General features: G+C 37.2%; 3 protein-coding genes across 9 annotated transcripts in view; all 3 read right to left on the minus strand.

The window, feature by feature from the left end:
* The window catches only part of SOHLH2 (spermatogenesis and oogenesis specific basic helix-loop-helix 2), a 95,778-nt gene extending 93,446 nt beyond the window's left edge, over positions 1 to 2,332 (minus strand). For 2 of the 4 annotated variants that reach the window (XM_060287973.1, XM_060287974.1), the window contains exons 1-2: positions 2,139 to 2,332; positions 548 to 627 (exon numbers count right to left, since the gene is read on the minus strand). The gene's annotated coding sequence lies outside the window, so the exon portion shown is untranslated. Of the gene's footprint in view, positions 1 to 547; positions 628 to 901; positions 982 to 1,983; positions 2,050 to 2,138 lie in introns of those variants that run through there. The other 2 variants (XM_060287975.1, XM_060287976.2) reach the window with 2 other exon arrangements.
* Positions 1 to 5,086, minus strand: part of CCDC169 (coiled-coil domain containing 169) — a 45,001-nt gene extending 39,915 nt beyond the window's left edge. Inside the window, 4 exon segments of the mRNA XM_060288264.1 lie at positions 548 to 627; positions 2,139 to 2,215; positions 3,987 to 3,996; positions 5,055 to 5,086. Coding sequence (XP_060144247.1) covers positions 548 to 627; positions 2,139 to 2,215; positions 3,987 to 3,996; positions 5,055 to 5,086 — 199 coding nt within the window.
* A 279-nt stretch (positions 5,087 to 5,365) lies between these two features.
* The window catches only part of SPART (spartin), a 377,051-nt gene continuing 360,328 nt past the window's right edge, over positions 5,366 to 22,088 (minus strand). For all 4 annotated transcript variants that reach the window (XM_030882503.3, XM_030882499.2, XM_030882495.3 and 1 more), the window contains 4 exons: positions 21,629 to 21,823; positions 20,439 to 20,597; positions 20,271 to 20,361; positions 5,366 to 7,018 (listed from right to left, as the gene is read on the minus strand). In XM_030882503.3, the coding sequence (XP_030738363.1) occupies positions 6,745 to 7,018; positions 20,271 to 20,361; positions 20,439 to 20,597; positions 21,629 to 21,823 (719 nt within the window). In that variant the 3' untranslated portion in view covers positions 5,366 to 6,744. The remainder of the gene's footprint in view (positions 7,019 to 20,270; positions 20,362 to 20,438; positions 20,598 to 21,628; positions 21,824 to 22,088) is intronic.

The following is a 22,088-nucleotide window of genomic DNA, read 5'->3' on the forward strand; positions in this document are numbered from 1 at the left end:
CATTCAAAGTGTTGACATATGGCAGGATCTCAATCAATATTTGTGTAATAAATTAACATCTTACAGACATTATAAACTTTAAGGATATATGGGTATGTTCCTGTGTGTAGGTGTGTGTGCAACACTCGCCTGCCCCTCCCCCATTCTTTCAACACAAACAAATAGCCAAAACCTAGATAGGGATTTTAAGGTTATATCCCAAATCTAGCAGTTAAGATATAAAGGTTACTAATTGAGTTATATAGAAAACGTGTGATATTTTATTACTAAGGAAATAATGTATTTATCTCACGTAACAAAGGTTTTGCTAATTGAAGAATGAACATTCTGAACTCGTAAGTAGACAAATAATTATAAAGTAACAGGTTTGACACTCTGAAATATGTTTTTAAAGCCTCTATATTAAATTATTATTAATGCTGCCAAAATGCAATATGGAAATCTTGACACTATTATTCCAAATATGTAATTTAATGTACTATAGGTATCTTGGTAAAATGAACAATAGCTACACAGGAGTCATAAATAAAAATATTTACTTATATACCTTCATCGTCAGTATTGAGTTTGGCTTCCAGTTCCGCTATCTTCTGTCTTATTTCAAGCACTGAGAGTTGCACTGTATCCCTATTATTAAACACATTTTGTTAATTACGATTCAATTAAAAATAACATGAGAAAAATAATACACAGTAACCTACCACTACTTCAGGAACAACCTATTATGAAACATCACTTACTGAAGGCCTGGTTGAGAATTAGTAATCAGGCGAACGCAGGCTTCCGATTACCCGGGTCCAGAAGGACACTAAAATGCACTAAAGCTCAAAGCTCCCCATGTAACCACTTAAAACCCTTTATTCTTAAAGTTGGCCTCAAGAAGTCTGACAATTTTGGTTACCTGGTTTCTCAAAGCCCAGCAAAGGAGCTGCAAATTACTATAGACAGAAACAGCTAGGGCAACAGGTAACAACTGACAACCTGAAATAAAAAGGAAAAAAAAGAAACACTAATAAACACACACACACACACACACACACACACACATAGCATTCCGGAGATTATCTATTTAGGACATCAGCAAGTGGCATAGTAGTTATCAAAATACGATGACAGAATCATTTATATTTCTGAATGCCTATTACGTTAAAGGCATTGTGCTAAGTGCTGAAGATACTACGGTAAGTGAACAGAACAGTAATTGCAGCAGCTAACTTCCACTGAATGTTTATTACAAGCCAACGCCAAGTGCTTTACATACATTTCAGTCCTGGTACCAACCACATGACGTGTGAGATACCGATTTCTACGCCAGTCTTAGACTTGAGAAAACTGAGGCTTCAGAGGTTCATTAACTTGTGCAAGATCATGGACTTGCTGAGTAAGTGGTAAGACCTGGGATTTGAATTTGTGCAGGATTCCTCTAAAGGACTGGCTCCTACACTCTACTGCTTCAGGAAATACAGAACCTGTCCTCAGAGTGCTTACAGCTTAGTACCAGACCAAGAAATAACTGAGCAATTTAAAAAGTGTGGCTGGAGCTACGACAGAGGAAAGCACAGGAAGCTACAGGGTGACCCAAGAGAGCCTAGCCCTCCTGTGGCCTGCGGGTGGGGGTGGGGGTAGGGTATCTAAAAAGATACTTAAAATGTTCCAAAGACTTAGTAAGAAGTACTGATATTGAGTACTTTAAGAAGTATATATAGTAGGGGCTTCATCTTTACCAAGTATCACCAATTCTTAAGCTCTTCTAAAGGGATGAAAAAGAAGCATAACTAAACGAAACCTTTGGAATTTGAAACAGAAACCCTGAACTTAGTGGAACATCACAAGCAAACACATGTTTCAGAATTATAGTCTGTGCACACAGTACACTCCACCGGACTCGCTCCTGAAGGCAGAACCTCAAAACCTGCCTATTTATAATACCAAACGCAAGAGCTAAATGAATCTCTCCTATAAAACACTGTTTTCAGATGTTACCAGTTCTGCGCGGGGATTAATGACACTGCAGGTGTCACCTCGGCCTCAGGGGCTTCGGCCTTGAGCCGCGGGGCTCACACAGGCGCAGGCCCTCGGCTTGGCGGCGCCGACGTGAACCCCACACCCGGCGGGGCGCGCGCCGCCCTCCGACTCACTTCAGGTGCCTTTCTTCCAGTAACTCCAGTTTAAGGCGGTCGGTGTTCATATCGTCGAAGGTGTCGCCTCTTCCTTCCTCCACCGTGTCAGATCAGAGGCCACCCACGCCCTTCCCTCACACGGCTTAGAACACGAGACCTGAGGGGACCCCCTGCAGCCGGCAGTGGTCAGGTTCTGTCAGCCGTAGTGGGGGCGAACTGCCTCACGGTCGCTGCCTAGCGCCGTCCGGTGACGTCACAGGGCGGCGCCCGGGGGCGGGGCCAGGCTGGGACGCCCAGGGCCGCTCACAGAGAAAGAGGGCTCTGTGCTGGGAAGTTTGGAATTGAACTAACTAGAAAGTAATGTAGTATCACGTTAGACCGACAGACTAATGTCCAAAAGAACCACCCAAATTTGTGGGCAAGAGATGATGTGAAGCATTTTGAGGAGTAAGTTCAATTAATAGCAATCGAGGGTTTATTTTATACAGAGTGATGTGTAAGAGATGCTAAGTACGTTCACTGCTTTCAGAGAACCTACGGTTTAACTGAAAAGTGAAGATCTCTTGTCAGTGTGTCAGTAGTCACGTGGTGTGGCAAATCTTGTACTCTCAACTTTTGTGCCCAGCCTGAGGCAAGCTGTGGGGAACAAGGTGCTGGTCACCTCTTAGACACTCACCGGTGTCTATTATGTCTTGGTGGCTCCCTTCCTTCGTCCTCAGCCAGCGTTCCTAATTCTCTGATTGACTGGGGAGGTGGGGATGAGAGGGACCTGCATGGCAGAGAGATAGTCATGCATTTTATATTCTCCCAAATCTTTCTGGTTCACACATAAACCATAGCTTTTGAAATATCAAAAGCTAAGAACTGATGGTTTTGTTCTCTAGTTTCTCTGTAGAACCCCTGGCTCCTTTAGGTCAGGAGGGTCAGGAATCCTCTCCACCTCTAATGCTGCTTCCAGGATCTCTACTCTTCCGTCCTCCTGTAAAAACTCACTCATTTCATCTGGGTGTGACACCATCTACTTCTCCTTGCTTCACCCAGAGACTTAATAGTCACAACCTGTCCACTGACTTGGACAAAAAAAGTAGTTTTTCCACCATAGGTCTTGTCTACAACCTCGCCCTTCAATATGCAACTCTCATCACTTTATCTCCACTCCACATCCACAGCTATATGCTGAACCCTGTCATCAGTGTGGCTTTAGTTCAAAAGCCTTAAATTTAAAAACTGCTGTATACCAAAGCCCCCTTTTCTGCTCCCAGCTCAGTTACTCCCTAAATAGCAACGTTTTAACTAGAGACATTATCTGTGGGGCTTCTTGAACATGCAAATGATGGGATCCTATCCCTTATCTCAGTAATCTTGCTTCTTGGTAGCACTCTAGCAAGTTGCTTTTCAGCTGGCTAACTAAATTTGAACAGAACAGATTGGGTGGGATGCCGGGGGAGAGAGAACACTTTCCCCCACTAGTCATTTTTTCCTCCAATGAACAGCCTCCAGGTTGATCAAACTGTTTCTTCACATGTGACAACTTTTTGCATAGAATACATTTAAAGACATTATTTCGGGTTTCTATCTTTCATCTGACCTGTGTTTTAAAAAAAATTTTTTTTTATTCATCTTTCTGGATCTTTAAAATATACTGTAAATAGAAAAAATGTCTTTGAAGAAAAGCTATTCAGAAATCAACAAAATATTCTCTTTTAAGCAATTCTGTTGCTAAAGTAAACACAAAATAGCAAAATCCATTAGGAAGTCTGTTTAAAAATACCTAGTCTTAATTCTGACAAGAACAGACCAGAGAACTAATTTATTTGAGCACAGCATTATAGACTTAACTGATATGTCTGGCTTTTCTTAGCTTACCCTAGAACACCTATGAAGACAGAGAAAAAGACTCGGACACTATCAGGGAGGCAGTCTAGGGCTGATGATCTATTTTGCTAATATCTCAAGAAATTTTCTACCAACTATTAAGCCAATAAAATTGTAACAAAAATTAATTTAATAAGCAGCTGGAATCAGAGGAAATAAGACCATTTGTCTTTCCCCATCTACCTCTGTTTAAGAAAGACAAGATGCCCGGCCTAACAGGCCCTCCTTTTTGAAGCATGTGTGTGACCTCTTCTTTCATACTGTTCCCTTACATCTTGGGAAGGTTACTTCACCTCTCTATACCTCAGTGTCCTATTCTGTAAAATGAAGACTGTAATGGTATAACCTCATAAGAATATTGTGAGGTTAAAATGAGTTAGTCTGTGTAACAGCACTTAGAACATTTTAACACCACCTAAACATTAGCTATCATTATTTTTATAGCTAGTAGGTTCCTAGAGGCAATGCCAGAAAACTACCCAGTACAGCATGGGGGAATGACAGTCTGTAGAGGCAAAGTGAGGAAAAACCCTGGTAGCAGTAGATACTGAGAACTGTTTGTCAGACACTAGATCTGTTGCATCTCAAAAAGCCAAGAAAACCTAGGAGAAAGACCTCTAGAAAATAAAAACCGGGCTAAGAAGCTGTGATGGTTAATTTTATTGTCAGCTTAACTGGGCAACGGGGTGTCCAGACATTTGGCCAAATATCATTCGGGGTGTGTCTGTGAGGGTGTTTCTGGGTGAGATTAACATTTCAATCGGTAGACTGGGTAAAGCAGATTGCCCTCCTTAAAAGATGGGTGGACATCACCCAATCAGCTGAAGACCTGAATAGAACAAAAGGGCTGAATAAGAGGGAACTCTTCCTGTTTGACTGCTTTCATTGGTATATTGGTCTTTTCTGGCCTTCAGACTCAGACTGAAACATAAGCACTTTGGGGTCTCAGGCCTGCCTACCAGCTTTCAGACTGGAATATACATCATTGGTGCTCCTGATTCTCAGGCTTTCAGACCTGGACTGATACAGCACATCAACTCTCCTGGGTACCCAGCTCACTGACTGCAGATCTGCGGCTTCTCAGCCTCCATAGTTGCACAAGCCAATTCCTTATAATACATATTGGTTCTGTTTCTCTGGAGAACTGGAATATAGAAGCTATACTTACCAAAATTTTGTCTAGCTGTTGATCTGAAAAAGCAACCCACAAACAAGTGAACAGAGTAGAATGAAGTGAAATGGACAACTAGGTTCCTGTTGACAAGTCCAATTTTGCTGACCTCTGCTCTAAGGTAATTTTTTAAACTTTAGGCTCCACTATGTGTCATTCCATTTCTTAAACTTAAATAAGGCAGAGACCGACTGGAAGCTATTTACCAATTCAATTTTATTTCCATTTTAACTAGTACATTATCCTTGGCCCTAGGGAAAGGCTCCACCAATTCTGTGTCCCTGAAATACAAACCCATGAATACATTTGAGGCCAAGTAAATTTGACAGTTTATTCACAAAGTGCATTCTTTATATAGTTTCAAATAAAGCCTAATAAACTAAATAGCAATTGGAGTTTCAGAAATATTAAAATGGACTATACTAAGAAAACCAATACCAATCTTTTAAAATCATTAAATAAAAATAAAATGCCACTAGCTATTTTACTTACACATTTGTAGCTTATAGGTCTGTGAATATCCTCTCTTCTGCCAAAGTGGACACTGTTATGCCTAGCCACCATGGATTAAAGCCTAAAGTCTTCACATTCTTTACCTTAATTATGAGTAAAACCTTTCTAATAATTTAATTTATTGGCTTTTTAATATATAAAATTCCAATGACTGAATCCCAAAATAAAAATTATTTATCATACATAAACTCAACTGTTTATATTTTAGTTTTTACTAAATTTCAGCCTTTTGGCAAAACTTACAGAAGTAGACATGGTAAAGTGATTAGATTTTTGTCCAATTAAGCTGATAATAATCACTTTGAATTTTGATACAATACCAACCATACCCCCAAATTTCCCAGGCTCCTAACAGATCAATAACAGGCTAAATCTAGAAGACTTAAAAATCTATTTGTATTCATTTAAAATCAAAAAGACCATTCCATTTCCTAACAAAGAGATAAGCTACCAAATGATTTTATAGAACCTCATTTTATTTTCCATGATTAGTCTACTCCTTGTTTTGAAAAAGTCTTTTAAATGTTATACAAGAATTCTTTTCATTTAGGGTTACAGTTTTTGTTTAGCTTACACACTGAAAATTCTCATAAGCACCTAAAAAAAAATCCACAATTAGTGCAAAAAGAGGAAACAATGTTTAAAGCATTCATTCCCAGTACAAACATAACTAAGGTTACCTAATGCCAAATTTTAGGTAAATATATAATTTCCTACTTTGCTTTCTGAAAGACAGCAAATACAAAAATAGTTTAACGTTACGTTTAATGAGATTTATAGCACATCTATTATTAGTCTTATTTTAACTGCAAAAATATTTTAGCCACATTTAGAAAAAAATCAGCTCACAGAGAATGTAACTGTATTTCTAAAGGCCAGATGCAAGAATACTGATTCTTTTCCTTAGAAGTAGAATACATGACATAAAGCTTATGAAATAGTCACTTTGTAGGAATGAATACATTTTAAAAATCCTGGTTAATCTGTAGGGAATTCCACATTTGCCATTTAACAAAATTGCATCCATCTGTAAGGCTTTGGTATAGACAATTCATAGCACTTCCATCATTTATCTTTCTTCTTTGCCCCATCCTTCTCTAGTGCCTCTCTCTGTTCATCTTTCGCCTCTTTCATGTTTACACTTGCTCCTCCTCCTTGATTTTCCCCCTTAGAATTATCAACAATTTTATAGTCCTCAAGCAGCGTGTGTCCCGTTTGTTTTGCAGTTTTCTTCACCATTGCTTTGATGCCAACGTTGTCAATATTATAGGCAGTTACACCAACATTGATGGCAGAATCTACTGCATTGTGTGTAGCTTCTCCTGCGGTATGCCCGTATCTTTAAAAGAAAGATTAGAGAAAATACAATGAAATTACAAATATAAATTAAGATCTTCTGAATTAGTATTAAATAGATCACATGATTAGCATGTTACCCGAAAGCAAAATCAGAAGTTAGGTTTCAATTTAATTAATAACTTAAAACACAGTAAAGAATAAAATCACACTGTGCCAAGGCTGTTATTTTCTCCTTTAGCAAAAACACTGTGAAAATAAACTGAGGCTGAGATTAATGTAATAAAGACTGTTTATGCTGAAGAATAAAATGTAAATTATAATAAAGGTTGTTAATCAGTCAATATTTCCTTTTTTATCTTCTGGAAATATAAGAGAATTCTAACTGAAACAACTACAGGTCACTATAAATGGTTTTGAGTTCTACCTTAACTAGACTTTGGTTAAGTCTTTCAAACTACTGGAATCTGAGTTTGTCTCTAAGCAGAGATTCTACAACACTCTTCCTCACTCCACTCCACCCTACTGCAGACTCACTGGCCTTCTTGCTGTTCTTTGAACCCACCAAGCACACATGCGCTGCCCTATGACTTTCGTACTGGCTGGTATCTGCCTAGACTACTCTCACCCCAGGTATGCATGTGGCTAACTGCCTCACCTTCTTCAAGTCAGCTATTATCCTCTCAGTATTTAACCTATTTTAATTGCCTTATCTCACATGTCCTACCCCACTGCCAATCAATCCCCCCCTTAAACTTCTCTTTCTTCTATAACTTAGTCTGCTACATACTATAGAACTTTTTTACACCCATTGTTTTTGTTTTGCTTATTGTTCGTCTCACTAGAATATTTTTTGTTTGGCTTATTGTTTGTCTCACTAGAATATAAACCCCATTAGAGAAAGATCTCTTTACTTTGTTCATGAATGTATCTTAAGTACTTAGAACAGTGCCTGACATCTAATATTTGTTGAATGAATTAAATGAGGCAGTCCTGCCCTATCCATCTAAGAGTTTCTTGAGTTCATATGTATAGCAAAGGGCTTGGGAAATTACAAAGCATTACACAAAAGTAGCTATTCCTGACCATAATCAATACCGCTGATGGTGTTTAATACCATTTCCATAAGAAAATAATACAACTTGAGGTCTTAAGCAAGGACACTAAAACTTATCCTACTTCTTGTTTTACTCTTTACCTTTTTTTTAAGTACCAGGCTTTTAAAGCTTTTCTTGTCCATACACTTCCCCAAGTAGAGGATTGCTTAAACAACATACAAGAACAAAGAGGCAAAATTTTACAATTTTCTCCAGGACACACTGAAGTTTCCTAGATGCACTGAGACCCAATATCTGGACACTTTTTCTAACACCGGATCTGTCCTCTGAATTAACAAGTACTCTATTACTATTAGCCTGGCCTAAAACAGTGGCTTGTGAGCCTATTGGCTTACTCATGCTTGTCTTTTTTTTCAACTTCAGTGTAGAAATATGAAATAATCTTATTATGCTTCTGAATGATATCTCATTCTGTCCTTTGCCTAATGTTAATCAGAGCCAGGGCACAGCAGAGCCTACAATCTGTCAATCCTTATGTCTATACCACTCTTGATTGGGGCTGTTTCAACGGTTACCCAACAGAAAAGCTTCTGACTGCTTTCTGCCTGTCCCAGTTGCTCTGCAACCCCTCAGCACTCCATAGGATTGCTGATGTTGCAGAAGACATTGGGCCTTCTCAGTCAACCAAGTCAACCAAGCCCCAGTCACAAAAGCTATTGTCAGGTGGAATGCTCAGGCTCAATGAGGAGAAAGGGGCGGCAGCAGTTTCAGCAATGGAAGTGTGCCCGTAACTCCTGGTTGAGCAGATTTCTCTCAGGGCTTCTCTCTCCAGGCCTGTGTTAGCTACAATGAAGTGACAATGATAACTTAAGAATGTGGCCGTATTAGTGTTTTCGAGCACAGGAAATCCTCCAGACTCATAAACTTCCACTTCTGAGTATTGCGCATGTTCCCTATTCTACTGATGCAGTTTGATACCTCAAATTGCACTTATGATATTTCTATATGCAATACAATTCTAAAGACTACATTAAAAAAAAAATAATATACTGAAAAAGAAGTCTGTGTTGGTCCCCTGATGATTTTTCTTGTTCTTCCATGCTGTCTCCACTTTAGCAGCAACTCCTGTTAATCTGGAGAGAAGTACCAAACTGGGAGCCAGAAAACTAGATTCTAATACCGACCATGCCAACAACCAGCTGCATGACCCTGGTGAAGTCTCAGCCTCTTTGCATCTCATCAATTTCCTCTCCTTTATCTTATAAAATGAGATGTATATGTTAAAGCACTTTGAAAATTCCATAGTACTAAACATACAGTTATCTTCAAAGACCCTATACAATAGTTTTTCAGCAGTTGTGTTTATTTTTTAAGTATATCCTCACTTATTACCTCTGCTTCCCAATATGCCCTAAAACCAGGATTCCTGGCAGGCACCTACTCTCTTCTCTTGCTTGATAAATAACTGTTCAGTTCTTTTCTTTATTCAGATTCAAACTACACAGTTAAAGACTCCTAGAAAGCCTATCTCTAGCAAACATTTAAAAAAATAAAGCTTAATTTTTATTCTTACTTTTTAAAAAGTTAACTATAATTAGAGCTTATTAAATTACATTTTATATACTGAGTAACACTACCAATTTAAGAATAAAAATGAATATAAAGAATGCTCTAAATAAGTCAATGGGATTCAATTTTCAATTTGAATAAGACTTTTCTGAAATTTCTCCAGTGCATTCAGTAATGTATAGCAAAACAGCATACTGGCAGTGATTCCAGATTTCACTAATTATAGCAAAATTTCAGTCACAACTTTCTAATAAATCTGCCTAAAATTCAATTTACATGCAACCTTCATAACTATTCTTAGAAATATTAACCTTAAATATTTAAAATAGACATAGCTTCTTATTAGTCTATCCATCAAAGGCAGATGGGTTATGAAGGACCTTGTAGGTGAAGCTAAGGAGTTTAAACTTTATCTTGAAATCAATGGGAATGGCATGACCAAATTTATGTTTTAGAAAGATCTAATACAGGTTACACTGTGAATTGTAAGGGTTTAAGACTGAGGAACAAGTTAGGAAACAAGTTGTGAGCTGGATGAAAAACGAAGAAAATCTATTCTAAGGTAGTGCTGAGGAAGCTGAAGCAAAAGGGATGAATATATAAAACAACAAGACTCAGGGACTGAATGGCTGTAGTGGTATGTAGTTGGGATGTATGAGCCTGAAGATTAAAAGTTAAGAGGAAACATAGATTTGAGAGTTGCTGAAATACAGGTGGTAATTGTAGCCACAGATATAGATGATATCCACAAAGAGCAGAAAAGAGAGTATAGAGTAACTCCTTAGACAGAACCAATATTTAATGAATGGGTGTGGAAGACAACCATGCTAAGAAGTATCTAATAAGACAAAACTGAAAGATGAGAAATGACAATACTGTTAGGAGATTTGTAGACAGCTGACCCACCAATCTCACTAAGCATTAGATCTTGGAGAAAGATCAGTCAGGAGGAAAGGCTACAGTAAGCATGTGAATAGATTTTATCCACAAAAAATTGCGGAAAACATCTAAGATGTAAAGAAGACATGTCTTTCAAATCTACAGGTAACACAAAATGGAAGGCTAATATGACATACATCAAAATCTGAAGCGAAAATTATAGATTTAATGATGGGTCAAAATCAACAAAGTGCAATTAAGCAAGAATAAATGTAAACTTTTTATTTAGGTACAAATATAAATTGTCCAAAAATAAGACAAAGGTCCAGATTTTAAATAAAAGGTTCATTTTTAAAAAACCCAAGTTTGGACAGAGGTCCTGAACCAATATGGCGGAGTAGAAGGACATGCTCTCACTCCCTCTTGTGAGAACACCAGAATTACAACTAGCTGCTGAACAATCAACAGGAAGACACTGGAACTCACCAAAAAAGATACCTCACATCCAAAGACAAAGGAGAAGCCACAATGAGACAGTAGGAGAGGTGCAATCACAGTAAAATCAAATCCCATAACTGCTGGGCGGGTGACTCACAGACTGGAGAACAATTATATCACAGAAGTCCACCCACTGGAGTGAAGGTTCTGAGCCCCACGTCAGGCTTCCCAACCTGGAGGTCCAGCAACGGGAGGAGAAACTTCTAGAGAATCAGACTTCGAAGGCTAGTGGGATTTGATTGCAGGACTTCGACCGGACTGGGGTAAACAGAGACTCCACCCTTGGAGGGCACACACAGGGGAAGGAGCAGTGACCTCAGGGGAGACTGAACCAGACCTACCTGCTAGTGTTGGAGGGTCTCCTGCAGAGGCGGGGGCTGGCTCTGTTTCACTGTGGGGACAAGGACACTGGCAGCAGAAGTTATGGGAAGTACTCCTTGGCGTGAGCCCTCCCAGAGTATGCCATTAGCCTCACCAAAGAGCCCAGGTATGTTCCAGTGCTGGGTTGCCTCAGGCCAAACAACCAACAGGGAGGGAATCCAGCCCCACACATCAGCAGTCAAGCGGATTAAAGTTTTACTGAGCTCTGCCCACCAGAAAAACAGTCAGCTCTACCCACCACCAGTCCCTCCCATCAGGAAACTTGCACAAGCCTCTTAGATAGCCTCATCCACCAGAGGGCAGACAGGAGAAACCAGAAGAACTACAATCCTGCAGCCTGTGGAACAAAAACCACATTCACAGAAAGATAGACAAGATGAAAAGGCAGAAGCCCATGTACCAGATGAAGGAACAAGATAAAACCCCAGAAAAACAACTAAATGAAGTGGAGATAGGCAACCTTCCAAAAAAAGAATTCAGAACATTGATAGTGAAGATGATCCAGGACCTCGGAAAAAGAATGGAGGCAAAGACTGAGATGTAAGAAATGTTTAACAATGACCTAGAAGAATTAAAGAACAAACAAACAGAGATGAACAATACAATAACTGAAACGAAAACTAGACTAGAAGGAATCAATAGCAGAATAACTGAGGCAGAAGAACGGGTAAGTGACCTGGAAGACAGAATGGTGGAATTCACTGCTGCGAAACAGAATAAAGAAAAAAGAATGAAAAGAAATGAAGACAGCCTAAGAGACCTCTGGGACAACATTAAACACAACAACATTCGCATTATAGGGGTCCCAGAAGGAGAAGACAGAAAGGACCCAAGAAAATATTTGAAGAGATTATAGTCGAAAACTTCCCTAACATGGGAAAGGAAATAGCCACCCAAGTCCAGGAAACACAGGGTACCATACAGGATAAACCCAAGGAGAAACACGCTGAGACACATAGCAATCAAATTGGCAAAAATTAAAGACAAAGAAAAATTATTGAAAGCAGCCAGGGAAAAATGACAAATAATATACAAAGGAACTCCCATAAGGTTAACAGCTGATTTCTCAGCAGAAACTCTACAAGGCAGAAGGGAGTGGCATGATATACTTAAACTGATGAAAGGGAAGAACCTACAACCAAGATTACTCTACCCAGCAAGGATCTCATTCAGATTTGATGGAGAAATCAAAAGCTTTACAGAAAAGAAAAGCTAAGAGGATTCAGCACCACCAAACCAGCTCTACAACAAATGCTAAAGGAACTTCTCTAAGTGGGAAACACAAGAGAAGAAAAGGACCTACAAAAACAAACCCAAAACAATTAAGAAAATGGTCATAGGAACATACATATCGATATTACCTAAACATGAATGGATTAAATGCTCCAACCAGAAGACACAGGCTTGCTGAATGGATACAAAAACAAGACCCAGGGGAAGCTTCCCTGGTGGCGCAGTGGTTGAGAGTCCGCCTGCCAATGCAGGGGACACGGGTTTGTGCCCCGATCCAGGAAGATCCCACATGCCACGGAGCGGCTAGGCCCATGAGCCACGGCCGCTGAGCCTGTGCATCCGGAGCCTGTGCTCCATAATGGGAGAGGCCACAACAGTGAGAGGCCCGCGTACCGCAAAAAAAACAAACAAAAAAACAAGACCCATATATATGCTGTCTACAAGAGACCCACTTCAGACCTAGAGACACATACAGACTGAAAGTGAGGGGATGGAAAAAGATATTCCATGCAAATGGAAATCAAAAGAAAGCTGGAGTAGCAATACTCATATCAGATGAAATAGACTCTAAAATAAAGAATGTTACAAGAGACAAGGAGGGACACTACATAATGATCAAGGGATCAATCCAAGAAAAAGATATAACAATTATAAATAGATATGCACCCAACATAGGAGCACCTCAATACATAAGGCAACTGCTAACAGCTATAAAAGAGGCAATCGACAGTGACACAATAATAGTGGGGGACTTTAACACCTCAGTTACACCAATGGACAGATAATCCAAAATGAAAATAAATAAGGAAACAGAAGCTTTAAATGACACAACAGACCAGATAGATTTAATTAGTATTTATAGGACATTCCATCCAAAAACAGCAGATTACACTTTCTTCTCAAGGGCGCACAGTGAATATTCTCCAGGATAGATCACACCTTGGGTCACAAATCAAGCCTCAGTAAATTTAAGAAAACTGAAATTATATCAACCATCTTTTCTGACCACAACGCTATGAGATTAGAAATGAATTACAGGGAAAAAAAACATAAAAAACACAAACACATGAAGGCTAAACAATACATTGCTAAATAACCAAGAGATCATAGAAGAAATCAAAGAGTAAATCAAAAAATACCTAGAGACAAATGACAATGAAAACATGATGATCCAAAACCTACAGGATGCAGCAAAAGCAGTTCTAAGAGAGAAGTTTATAGCTATACAAGGCTACCTCAAGAAACAAGAAAAATCTCAAATAAACCACCTAAAGGAACTAGAGGAAGAAGAAAACAAAACCCAAAGATAAAAGAAGGAAAGAAATCATAAAGATCAGAGCAGAAATAAATGAAATAGAAACAAAGAAAACAATAGCAAAGATCAGTAACACTAAAAGCTGGTTCTTTGAGAAGATAAACAAAATTGACAAACCATTAGCCAGACTCATCAAGAAAAAGAGGGAGAGGACTCAAATCAATAAAATTAGAAATGAAAAAGGAGAAGACACAACAGACACCGCAGAAATACAAAGCATCCTAAGAGACTACTACAAGGAACTCTATGCCAATAAAATGAACAACCTGGAAGAAATGGACAAATTCTTAGAAAGGTATAAGCTTCTAAGACTGAACCAGGAAGAAACAGAAAATATGAACAGACCAATCAGAAGTAATGAAATAGAAACTGTGATTAAAAATCTTCCAACAAACAAAAGTCCAGGACCAGATGGCTTCACAGGTGAATTCTATCAAACATTCAGAGAAGAGCTAACACCCATCGTTCTCAAACTCTTCCAAAAAATTGCAGAGGAAGGAACACTCCCTAACTCATTCTATGAGGCCACCATCACCCTGATACCAAAACCAGACAAAGATACTACAAAAAAAGAAAACTACAGACCAATATCACTGATGAATATAGATGCAAAAATCCTCAACAAAATACTAGCAAACAGAATCCAACAACATATTAAAAGGATCATACACCATGATCAAGCGGGATTTATCCCAGGGATGCAAGGATTCTTCAATATATGCAAATCAATCAATGTGATAAACCATATTAACAAATTGAAGAATAAAAACCATATGATCACCTCAACAGATGCAGAAAAAACTTTTGACAAAATTCAACACCATTTATGATAAAAACTCTCCAGAAAGTGGGCATAGAGGGAACCTACCTCACCATAATAAAGGCCATATACGACAAACCCACAGCAAACATCATTCTCAATGGTAAAAAACTGAAAGCATTTCTTCTAAGATCAGGAACAAGACAAGGATGCCCACTCTCACCACTCTTATTCAACACAGTTTTGGAAGTTTTAGCCACAGCAATCAGAGAAGAAAAGGAAATAAAAGGAATCCAAATTGGAAAAGAAGAAGCAAAACTGTCACTGTTTGCAGATGACATGATACTACACATAGAGAATCCTAAAGATGCCACCAGAAAACTACTAGAGCTAATCAATGAATCTGGTAAAGTTGCAGGATACAAAATTAATGCACAGAAATCTCTTGCATTCCTATACATTAATGATGAAAAATCTAAAAGAGAAATTAAGGAAACACTCCCATTTACCACTGCAACAAAAAGAATAAAATACCTAGGAATAAACCTACCTAAGGAGACAAAAGACCTGTATGCAGAAAACTGTAAGACACTGATGAAAGAAATTAAAGATGATAAAAACAGAGGGAGAGATATACCATGTTCTTGGATTGGAAGAATCAATATTGTGAAAATGACTATACTACCCAAAGCAATCTACAGATTCCATGGAACCCCTATCAAACTATCACTGGCATTTTTCACAAAACTAGAACAAAAAATCTTAAAATTTGTATGGAGACACAAAAGACCCCGAATAGACAAAGCAGTCTTGAGGGAAAAAAACGGAGCTGGAGAAATCAGACTCCCTGACTTCGGACTATACTACAAACCTACAGTAATCAAGACAATATGGTATGGCACAAAAACAGAAATACAGATCAATGGAACAGAATAGAAAGCCCAGAGATAAACTCATGCACCTATGGTCAACTAACCTATGACAAAGGAGGCAAGGATATACAATGGAGAAAAGACAGTCTCTTCAATAAGTGGTGCTGGGAAAACTGGATAGCTACATGTAAAAGAATGAAATTAGAACACTCCCTAACACCATACACAAAAATAAACTCAAAATGGATTAAAGACCTAATAAAGACCAGACACTATAAAACTCTTAGAGGAAAACATAGGAAGAACACTCTTTGACATAAATCACAGCAAGATCTTTTTTGATCCACCTCCTAGAGTAATGGAATAAAAACAAAAATAAACAAATGGGACCTAATGAAACTTCAAAACCTTTTCACAGCAAAGGAAACCATAAACAACACGAAAACACAACCCTCAGAATGGGAGAAAATATTTGCAAACGAGTCAACGGACAAAGGATTAATCTCCAAAATATATAAACAGCTCATGCAGCTCAATATCTAAAAAACAAACAACCCAATCCAAAAATGGGCAGAAGACCTAAATAGACATTTCTGCAAAGAAGACATACAGATGGGCAAGAAGCACATGAAAAGCTGCTCAACATCACTAATTATTAGAGAAATGCAAATCAAAACTACAATGAGGTATCACCTCACACAAGTTAGAATGGGCATCATCAGAAAATCTACAAACAACAAATGCTGGAGAGGGTGTGGAGGAAAGGGAACCCTCTTGCACTGTTGGTGGGAATATAAATTGATACAGCCACTATGGAGAACAGTATGGAGGTTCCTTAAAAAACTAAAAATAGAATTACCATATGACCCAGAAATCCCACTACTGGGAATATACCCAGAGAAAAACATAATTCAAAAAGACACATGCAACCCAATGTTCACTGCAGCACTATTTACAATAGCCAGGTCATGGAAGCAACCTAAATGTCCATAGACAGATGAATGGATAAAGAAGATGTGGTACATATATACAATGGAATATTACTCAGCCATAAAAAGGAACGAAATTGGGTCATTCTTTGAGACGTGGATGGGCCTAGAGACTGTCATACAGAGTGAAGTAAGTCAGAAAAAGAAAAACAAATATTGTATATTAACGCATATATGTGGAACCTAGAAAAATGGTACAGATGAACCGGTTTGCAGGGCAGAAATTGAGACACAGATGTAGAGAACAAACGTATGGACGCCAAGGGGGGAAAGCCGCAGGGGGGTGGTGGTGGGGGTGGTGGTGTGATGAATTGGACGATTGGGATTGACATGTATATACTAATATGTATAAAATGGATAACTAATAAGAACGTGCTGTATAAAAATAAAAAAAAATAAAAGTGAAAAAAAAAACCATGTTTGATATGGGCCAATAAAGTAACAGCTACTATAAAGATATACTCTTTGTTTTCTGTGCCACGTTTATCACATGCTAAATATGACCAAAACAAGAGAGGCAACCCTACTGTATTTAATCTGGTCACAAGACCTTTGGAATATTAGATTCAATTCTGGGTTCCATATTTTGAGAACAACACTGATGAAGGAAGGATCTGGAATTCAAACTATATATGGAATTGTTAAACTGGGAGTATTTAGTAAAGAAAAAATAAGTTAAGATATAATGATTGTGTTTAAATATTTGTATAGTTACCATATTGAAAAGAGAAGACTGATCCTATATAACTCCTGAGTAGATGTTATATAGAATTCATTTTGGGTAACATGACATCTACCGAAGGAGATACCCTCAAATGGATTTGAATTTGCCCCTTCACCCAGTGCAAATTTAAGGGGAATTTTAATTAAAATTCATTAAATAAACCAATAAAATACTACACCTTATAAGAGTAAATTCTTATAGGAAAATATTTTTACTAAGCTTATTCTTCACAAATGTGTTCTAAGATAAAATATTACTGAGGGGAAACGAAAAATGCACCTAACTTACTGAAGTTATATTATTTTCCTCTAAACAATTTAAAGTGGAAAAAAAGGAGCTTAAAGGTGAACTTTAGAAGCTATGTAGAAGAGTGATGAATTATTTAATAGATACTATACTGCAATTAAATATAGCAGGTTTAAAGTTACTTAATTGCTTTTCATTGTTCCTGTAGGTCTTCATGTTCCTAAATCTAAAATAGGACAAAAGTATTAATGTAACCAAAAAAATAAAGTCTTAATAAATATTTCTTATACATTTACCTTAAAAATTTAGGAGAGTAATTAATTATATAGATCTTTAGGTAAATCATTCATAATCAATGAACACAGTCCTGAATCATAATCAAAACCATAAAAGGCATAGAGAATATACTTCTCTAATACAAACTGCCTTTAAATAGCCTAGATTAAAAAAATAATCCTCTGCATTGGCTTATACTACCAGAAATCAGATAAAGAAGTTTATATAATACTGGGTTGGCCAAAAAGTTCGTTTGAGTTTTTCCATAAAATGTTACATGACTACTTGGGGAAATAATTTCTCACAGACAATAAGAATACACATTTTCCAAAAATAATAAGTTTTCTTTACTATACAACCATCAGTTGGATGAGAGCAGAAAAACACAAACGCTCACTCTATCAGATAATTTTCACAGTGTAAATAAATGTAAACTCATAAATGTAAATAAATGTAAATTTATGTAAATTATCGAGAACTAAATTAAATGAAAGAACAACAAGCTTTTCCAATTCTTGAGTGATAAATATCACTGAGTTATTACTGGTTTAATACTTGCAGTTTCTTCCCCTAAAAAGCAATTTCTACTTCTGAGCTAGATTATTCATAAGTGAGAAAACAGTATTACTTGGACAAAACCTGTTATTCCCCACTGTCCCTCCCATCTTTCCAAGTTTTCTAATTAAGTTACTGCTAAGACTAAAGTACCCTTATAACTGGAAATACAAACCTACTTAACTAAATTCTCACCTGCTTTTTTTCACTCCATGAATCTTTGGAGGAAAGGATAAAACTAGCAATGTACACCATAACAGAAATAAATTAGCTCAGAACCACTATTAAAATACCCTATTTATCATATTAAGTTCTCCTCACTAAGGACAAGAAATACAAAATCTACACCAAAACCTGTACTTCCTCATTATGTGAATCTCAAACCTTTTAACAGGGCTCCACTTAACTGTACTTAGGTAAGCATTTTTTTTTCATTAAAGTAGGAAATGGGCAAACCCAATAAAGCACTTCCTACTTAATCATATGACTGCCTATTTATCTGTGCATCTCTGCTAACATATGATAATCTGAAAATAACCCACTTTTGGTCTAAAAGACACTCTGACTTTCTCCTACTCTTGCAACAAAAGAAGAAACCATTTTCCTAATTATGACTCATCCATCAAAGTAACCTGAAAGGCATAACAAAAAGAGTGTTAGAGGTCAATGCCACAAGTAGCAGGAAGTGAGCTGGGAGACTTGAGTTTTACATCTCCACCAAAATTTCAGATCTACTCTGCATTTTCTTTTCCAAATCCTTTGGTAAAATCGGCACTCCAAGATGATATGGCTGTATTGCTTTGATTCTAAGGTATGCATGCCCCAGACTGAGCAGATAAAATCAACTCAGGCTGGAAATTAAGTATTTCCTAAACCAAAGGTAATTTATTGTGGTGGGAGGGAGTCTAAACACATGCTAGGTAGTGTTAGAAAATAACTCTAGATACTAAACTCGCACAGATATCCCATTAAGGGCAGTGTTGGCCCAGCTCTGTTCTCTGATACTGCATGACAGGGGGACCTGGCTTACATCCCAGCTCTACCACTTACTAGGGGGGTACAATTCTTAACAAGTATTTAAGGCTCAAAAGCATTTGGTTTCTTCATCTGTAAAATGGAGATAATAGTGTTAAAGATTAAATAATATACATGGAAAGCACTGAACACAACGTCTGATATATAAGTATTAACTCAAATGCTGTCAGTGAGTAAATAATTAACACAAATAACCAAGAGTTGAGAACACCATTATTTTTTTTCTTCGAAACAAAATTAAATATTAAGATCTAAACTAATTCAAAGCTAAGAAAGCAACTCAGGTCCTTCATACTAAATTTAAGTTTAGCCCTCTAGTACTTATAAAGACAGAATAAAGAGCTAAAATCAGAAAATCCTGTTCTTAAGTCTTATCTTTAATACCACTTATCAGATAAGCTTGAATAAATCATTCATTTCTATGTTTGTCTATTTCTTAATGGTAGGTCTTCTCATACCATCTGTCTATTCCAATACAGATGCACAGTGGTAGATTCATAAGGTGTGAAAATTTAACATTCTTTGTATATAGAAGGGGCTAGTATTAACAAAGTATAACAGTTTAATTATAATTCAAGTTTTCCCCGTCAAAACTATAGGCAAACATCACCCATCAAGAACATGCAGTTAATAAGGCATACAGAAATTCCAGGCATTAAAAAAAAAACTTAAACCTATTCTTTCCATTAATGATGAACAAGTATTTATAATAGTAATATAAAGGCAAAGTCACAGTAATACTATTAATTTGCTAAAACTTCATTTTTCTCCCTACTTAAAAACAGCAAGTGAAAAAAACTGTTTTATCAGATACTTAATAAAAATAACTACACAATCATTTTAACTGTCCTAGAGTTTTACAAATGCTACAAGAGATTTCATTAAAATGATAAAATTCAACTTACTTGTATCTGACAGTTTGTACAGTTTCTACTGAAACATTATTAACAATGCATTTAGCTGCACATTCCAATCCTTGCCAGACAGTTGAAAATCCTGCAAATACATTTAAAAGTAAGTAAAACCAGCCCTCAGCAAAAAGATCTTCCTAAAGTTTTAGACCTTTATGTTACCTTGAACACTGCTTGCTGCTACAACCATAGCACCATCCAGGGTAGACTTCCCATTTTTGTCTTTTTTAAGAGATTCTGGAACAAGTTTGCTTCCATGCTTCTTGACATGTGGAGCTAATTCCTTTCCAACACAATTTGCTACAGTACAAACTCCGTCAACTAATATAACCATAAAAAAACAAAAACAAAAAAACTTAGCAAAAAATGTATTCTTCCCTTGATTTTACCACTCTCACTTAGCAAAAGTTTTCCATGAGCATCTAAAGTTGTTTTACTGTATAATGTTACCATTCCTATTTAAAAAAGAATGAAAACAGGGCTGGTTACTTTTTAAACAAAGGCTATTGCTTAGTTTAAGGATGTGTTTGCAGAGATTATTGACTCTTAAATATAATGTTCTTTTTGGCAATTTGCTTAGAAGAGAACCATCCACCTTTTCTATCTGCAATGCAAGACTGGTAGGTCCAACTTTCATTTTTTCCAGCTAAGCGTATTCATACTTTTTCTCCCTATCAGCAAATACTCACTGAAATAGTAATAAAGTATTTAAGTCTATGTAAAAGTAAACAAACCAAAAATCTGACTCCAAAGAATACCAAATACCAAAAAGATAATCTTACTAAATTTTATGACAATCCTCTAAGGAGCTATCTGACCATCTTAAAATACCAAACTTTAGAGCTGTGATCCTCAAAGGAGAGGGGTTTAGAGGCATATTACTAGGGAAGGCTGACACCAGAATCACTAAGTCAGCTTTATTCAAGACAATACATCCCTCACTCTAGACTCTCAACTGCTTATGCAGTGAGTTGTCCTTAAAAGAATGTGTCATATTCAAGGATAACAAATACATTCCTTTTCAAATGCACACACACTCCCCTCTCCAACACAACAAAACCACCCCTAACCAGTGTTTCTCAGACTTTAATATGCAAATAAGAATCACCTAGAGATCTTATAAAAATGGAGATATTGAATCAGTAGGTGTGTCAAGTGCCTGAAATATTTCTAAGGCTCTCAGGTTGATGTTGCTGGATTACTGATTCTACCCTGAGTAGAAAGGCAAAACTGCTTTGTCCTAATTCTTTACTCTTAAATTTAAAACATCTAAATGAGATTTAGATTAACCTGGACTAAGAAATTATTTTTATTTAACTGAAAAAAAGTAAAGGAATCTAAAGTTACTTTACCCAGGAACTGACTGACTTTCGCTGCTCCTCCGGTAGCCTGTTTTGCTATATAAAGTCCCTTGGTCACAGTTGGACTAACTTCCACTGGTTTTTCTTCTGGTTGAATCCGTTCTCGGAGTTTAGAAGCGCCTTTCTGGATGGCTTTGCCAGTAAACTCAGCACCTTTGACCAAACCCCAACTCACCCAGGAAGCACCTTTTTAAAGGAAATTTTTGAATTGCACAAAATTAGGACTGATTATACCTTTAAGCCCTTTAACAAATAACTGATCAACAGGAAAAAAAAAACCAAGGAGTTCAATATTCAAATCCCAAACATGCCATAAATTTTCAAGCCAACTTTGTACTTGTAGTGTTCTGCCTGTAATATATACCTTTTCTAAGTAAATTTGTCTTTGAATACTTAGGTCATATATCACTCAACAACAGTTCTGTATTACTCTATGCTGTCACTACAACTT

The sequence above is a fragment of the Globicephala melas genome, chromosome 18, assembly GCF_963455315.2.
Source record: "Globicephala melas chromosome 18, mGloMel1.2, whole genome shotgun sequence".
In the NCBI taxonomy this organism is placed as follows: domain Eukaryota; kingdom Metazoa; phylum Chordata; class Mammalia; order Artiodactyla; family Delphinidae; genus Globicephala; species Globicephala melas.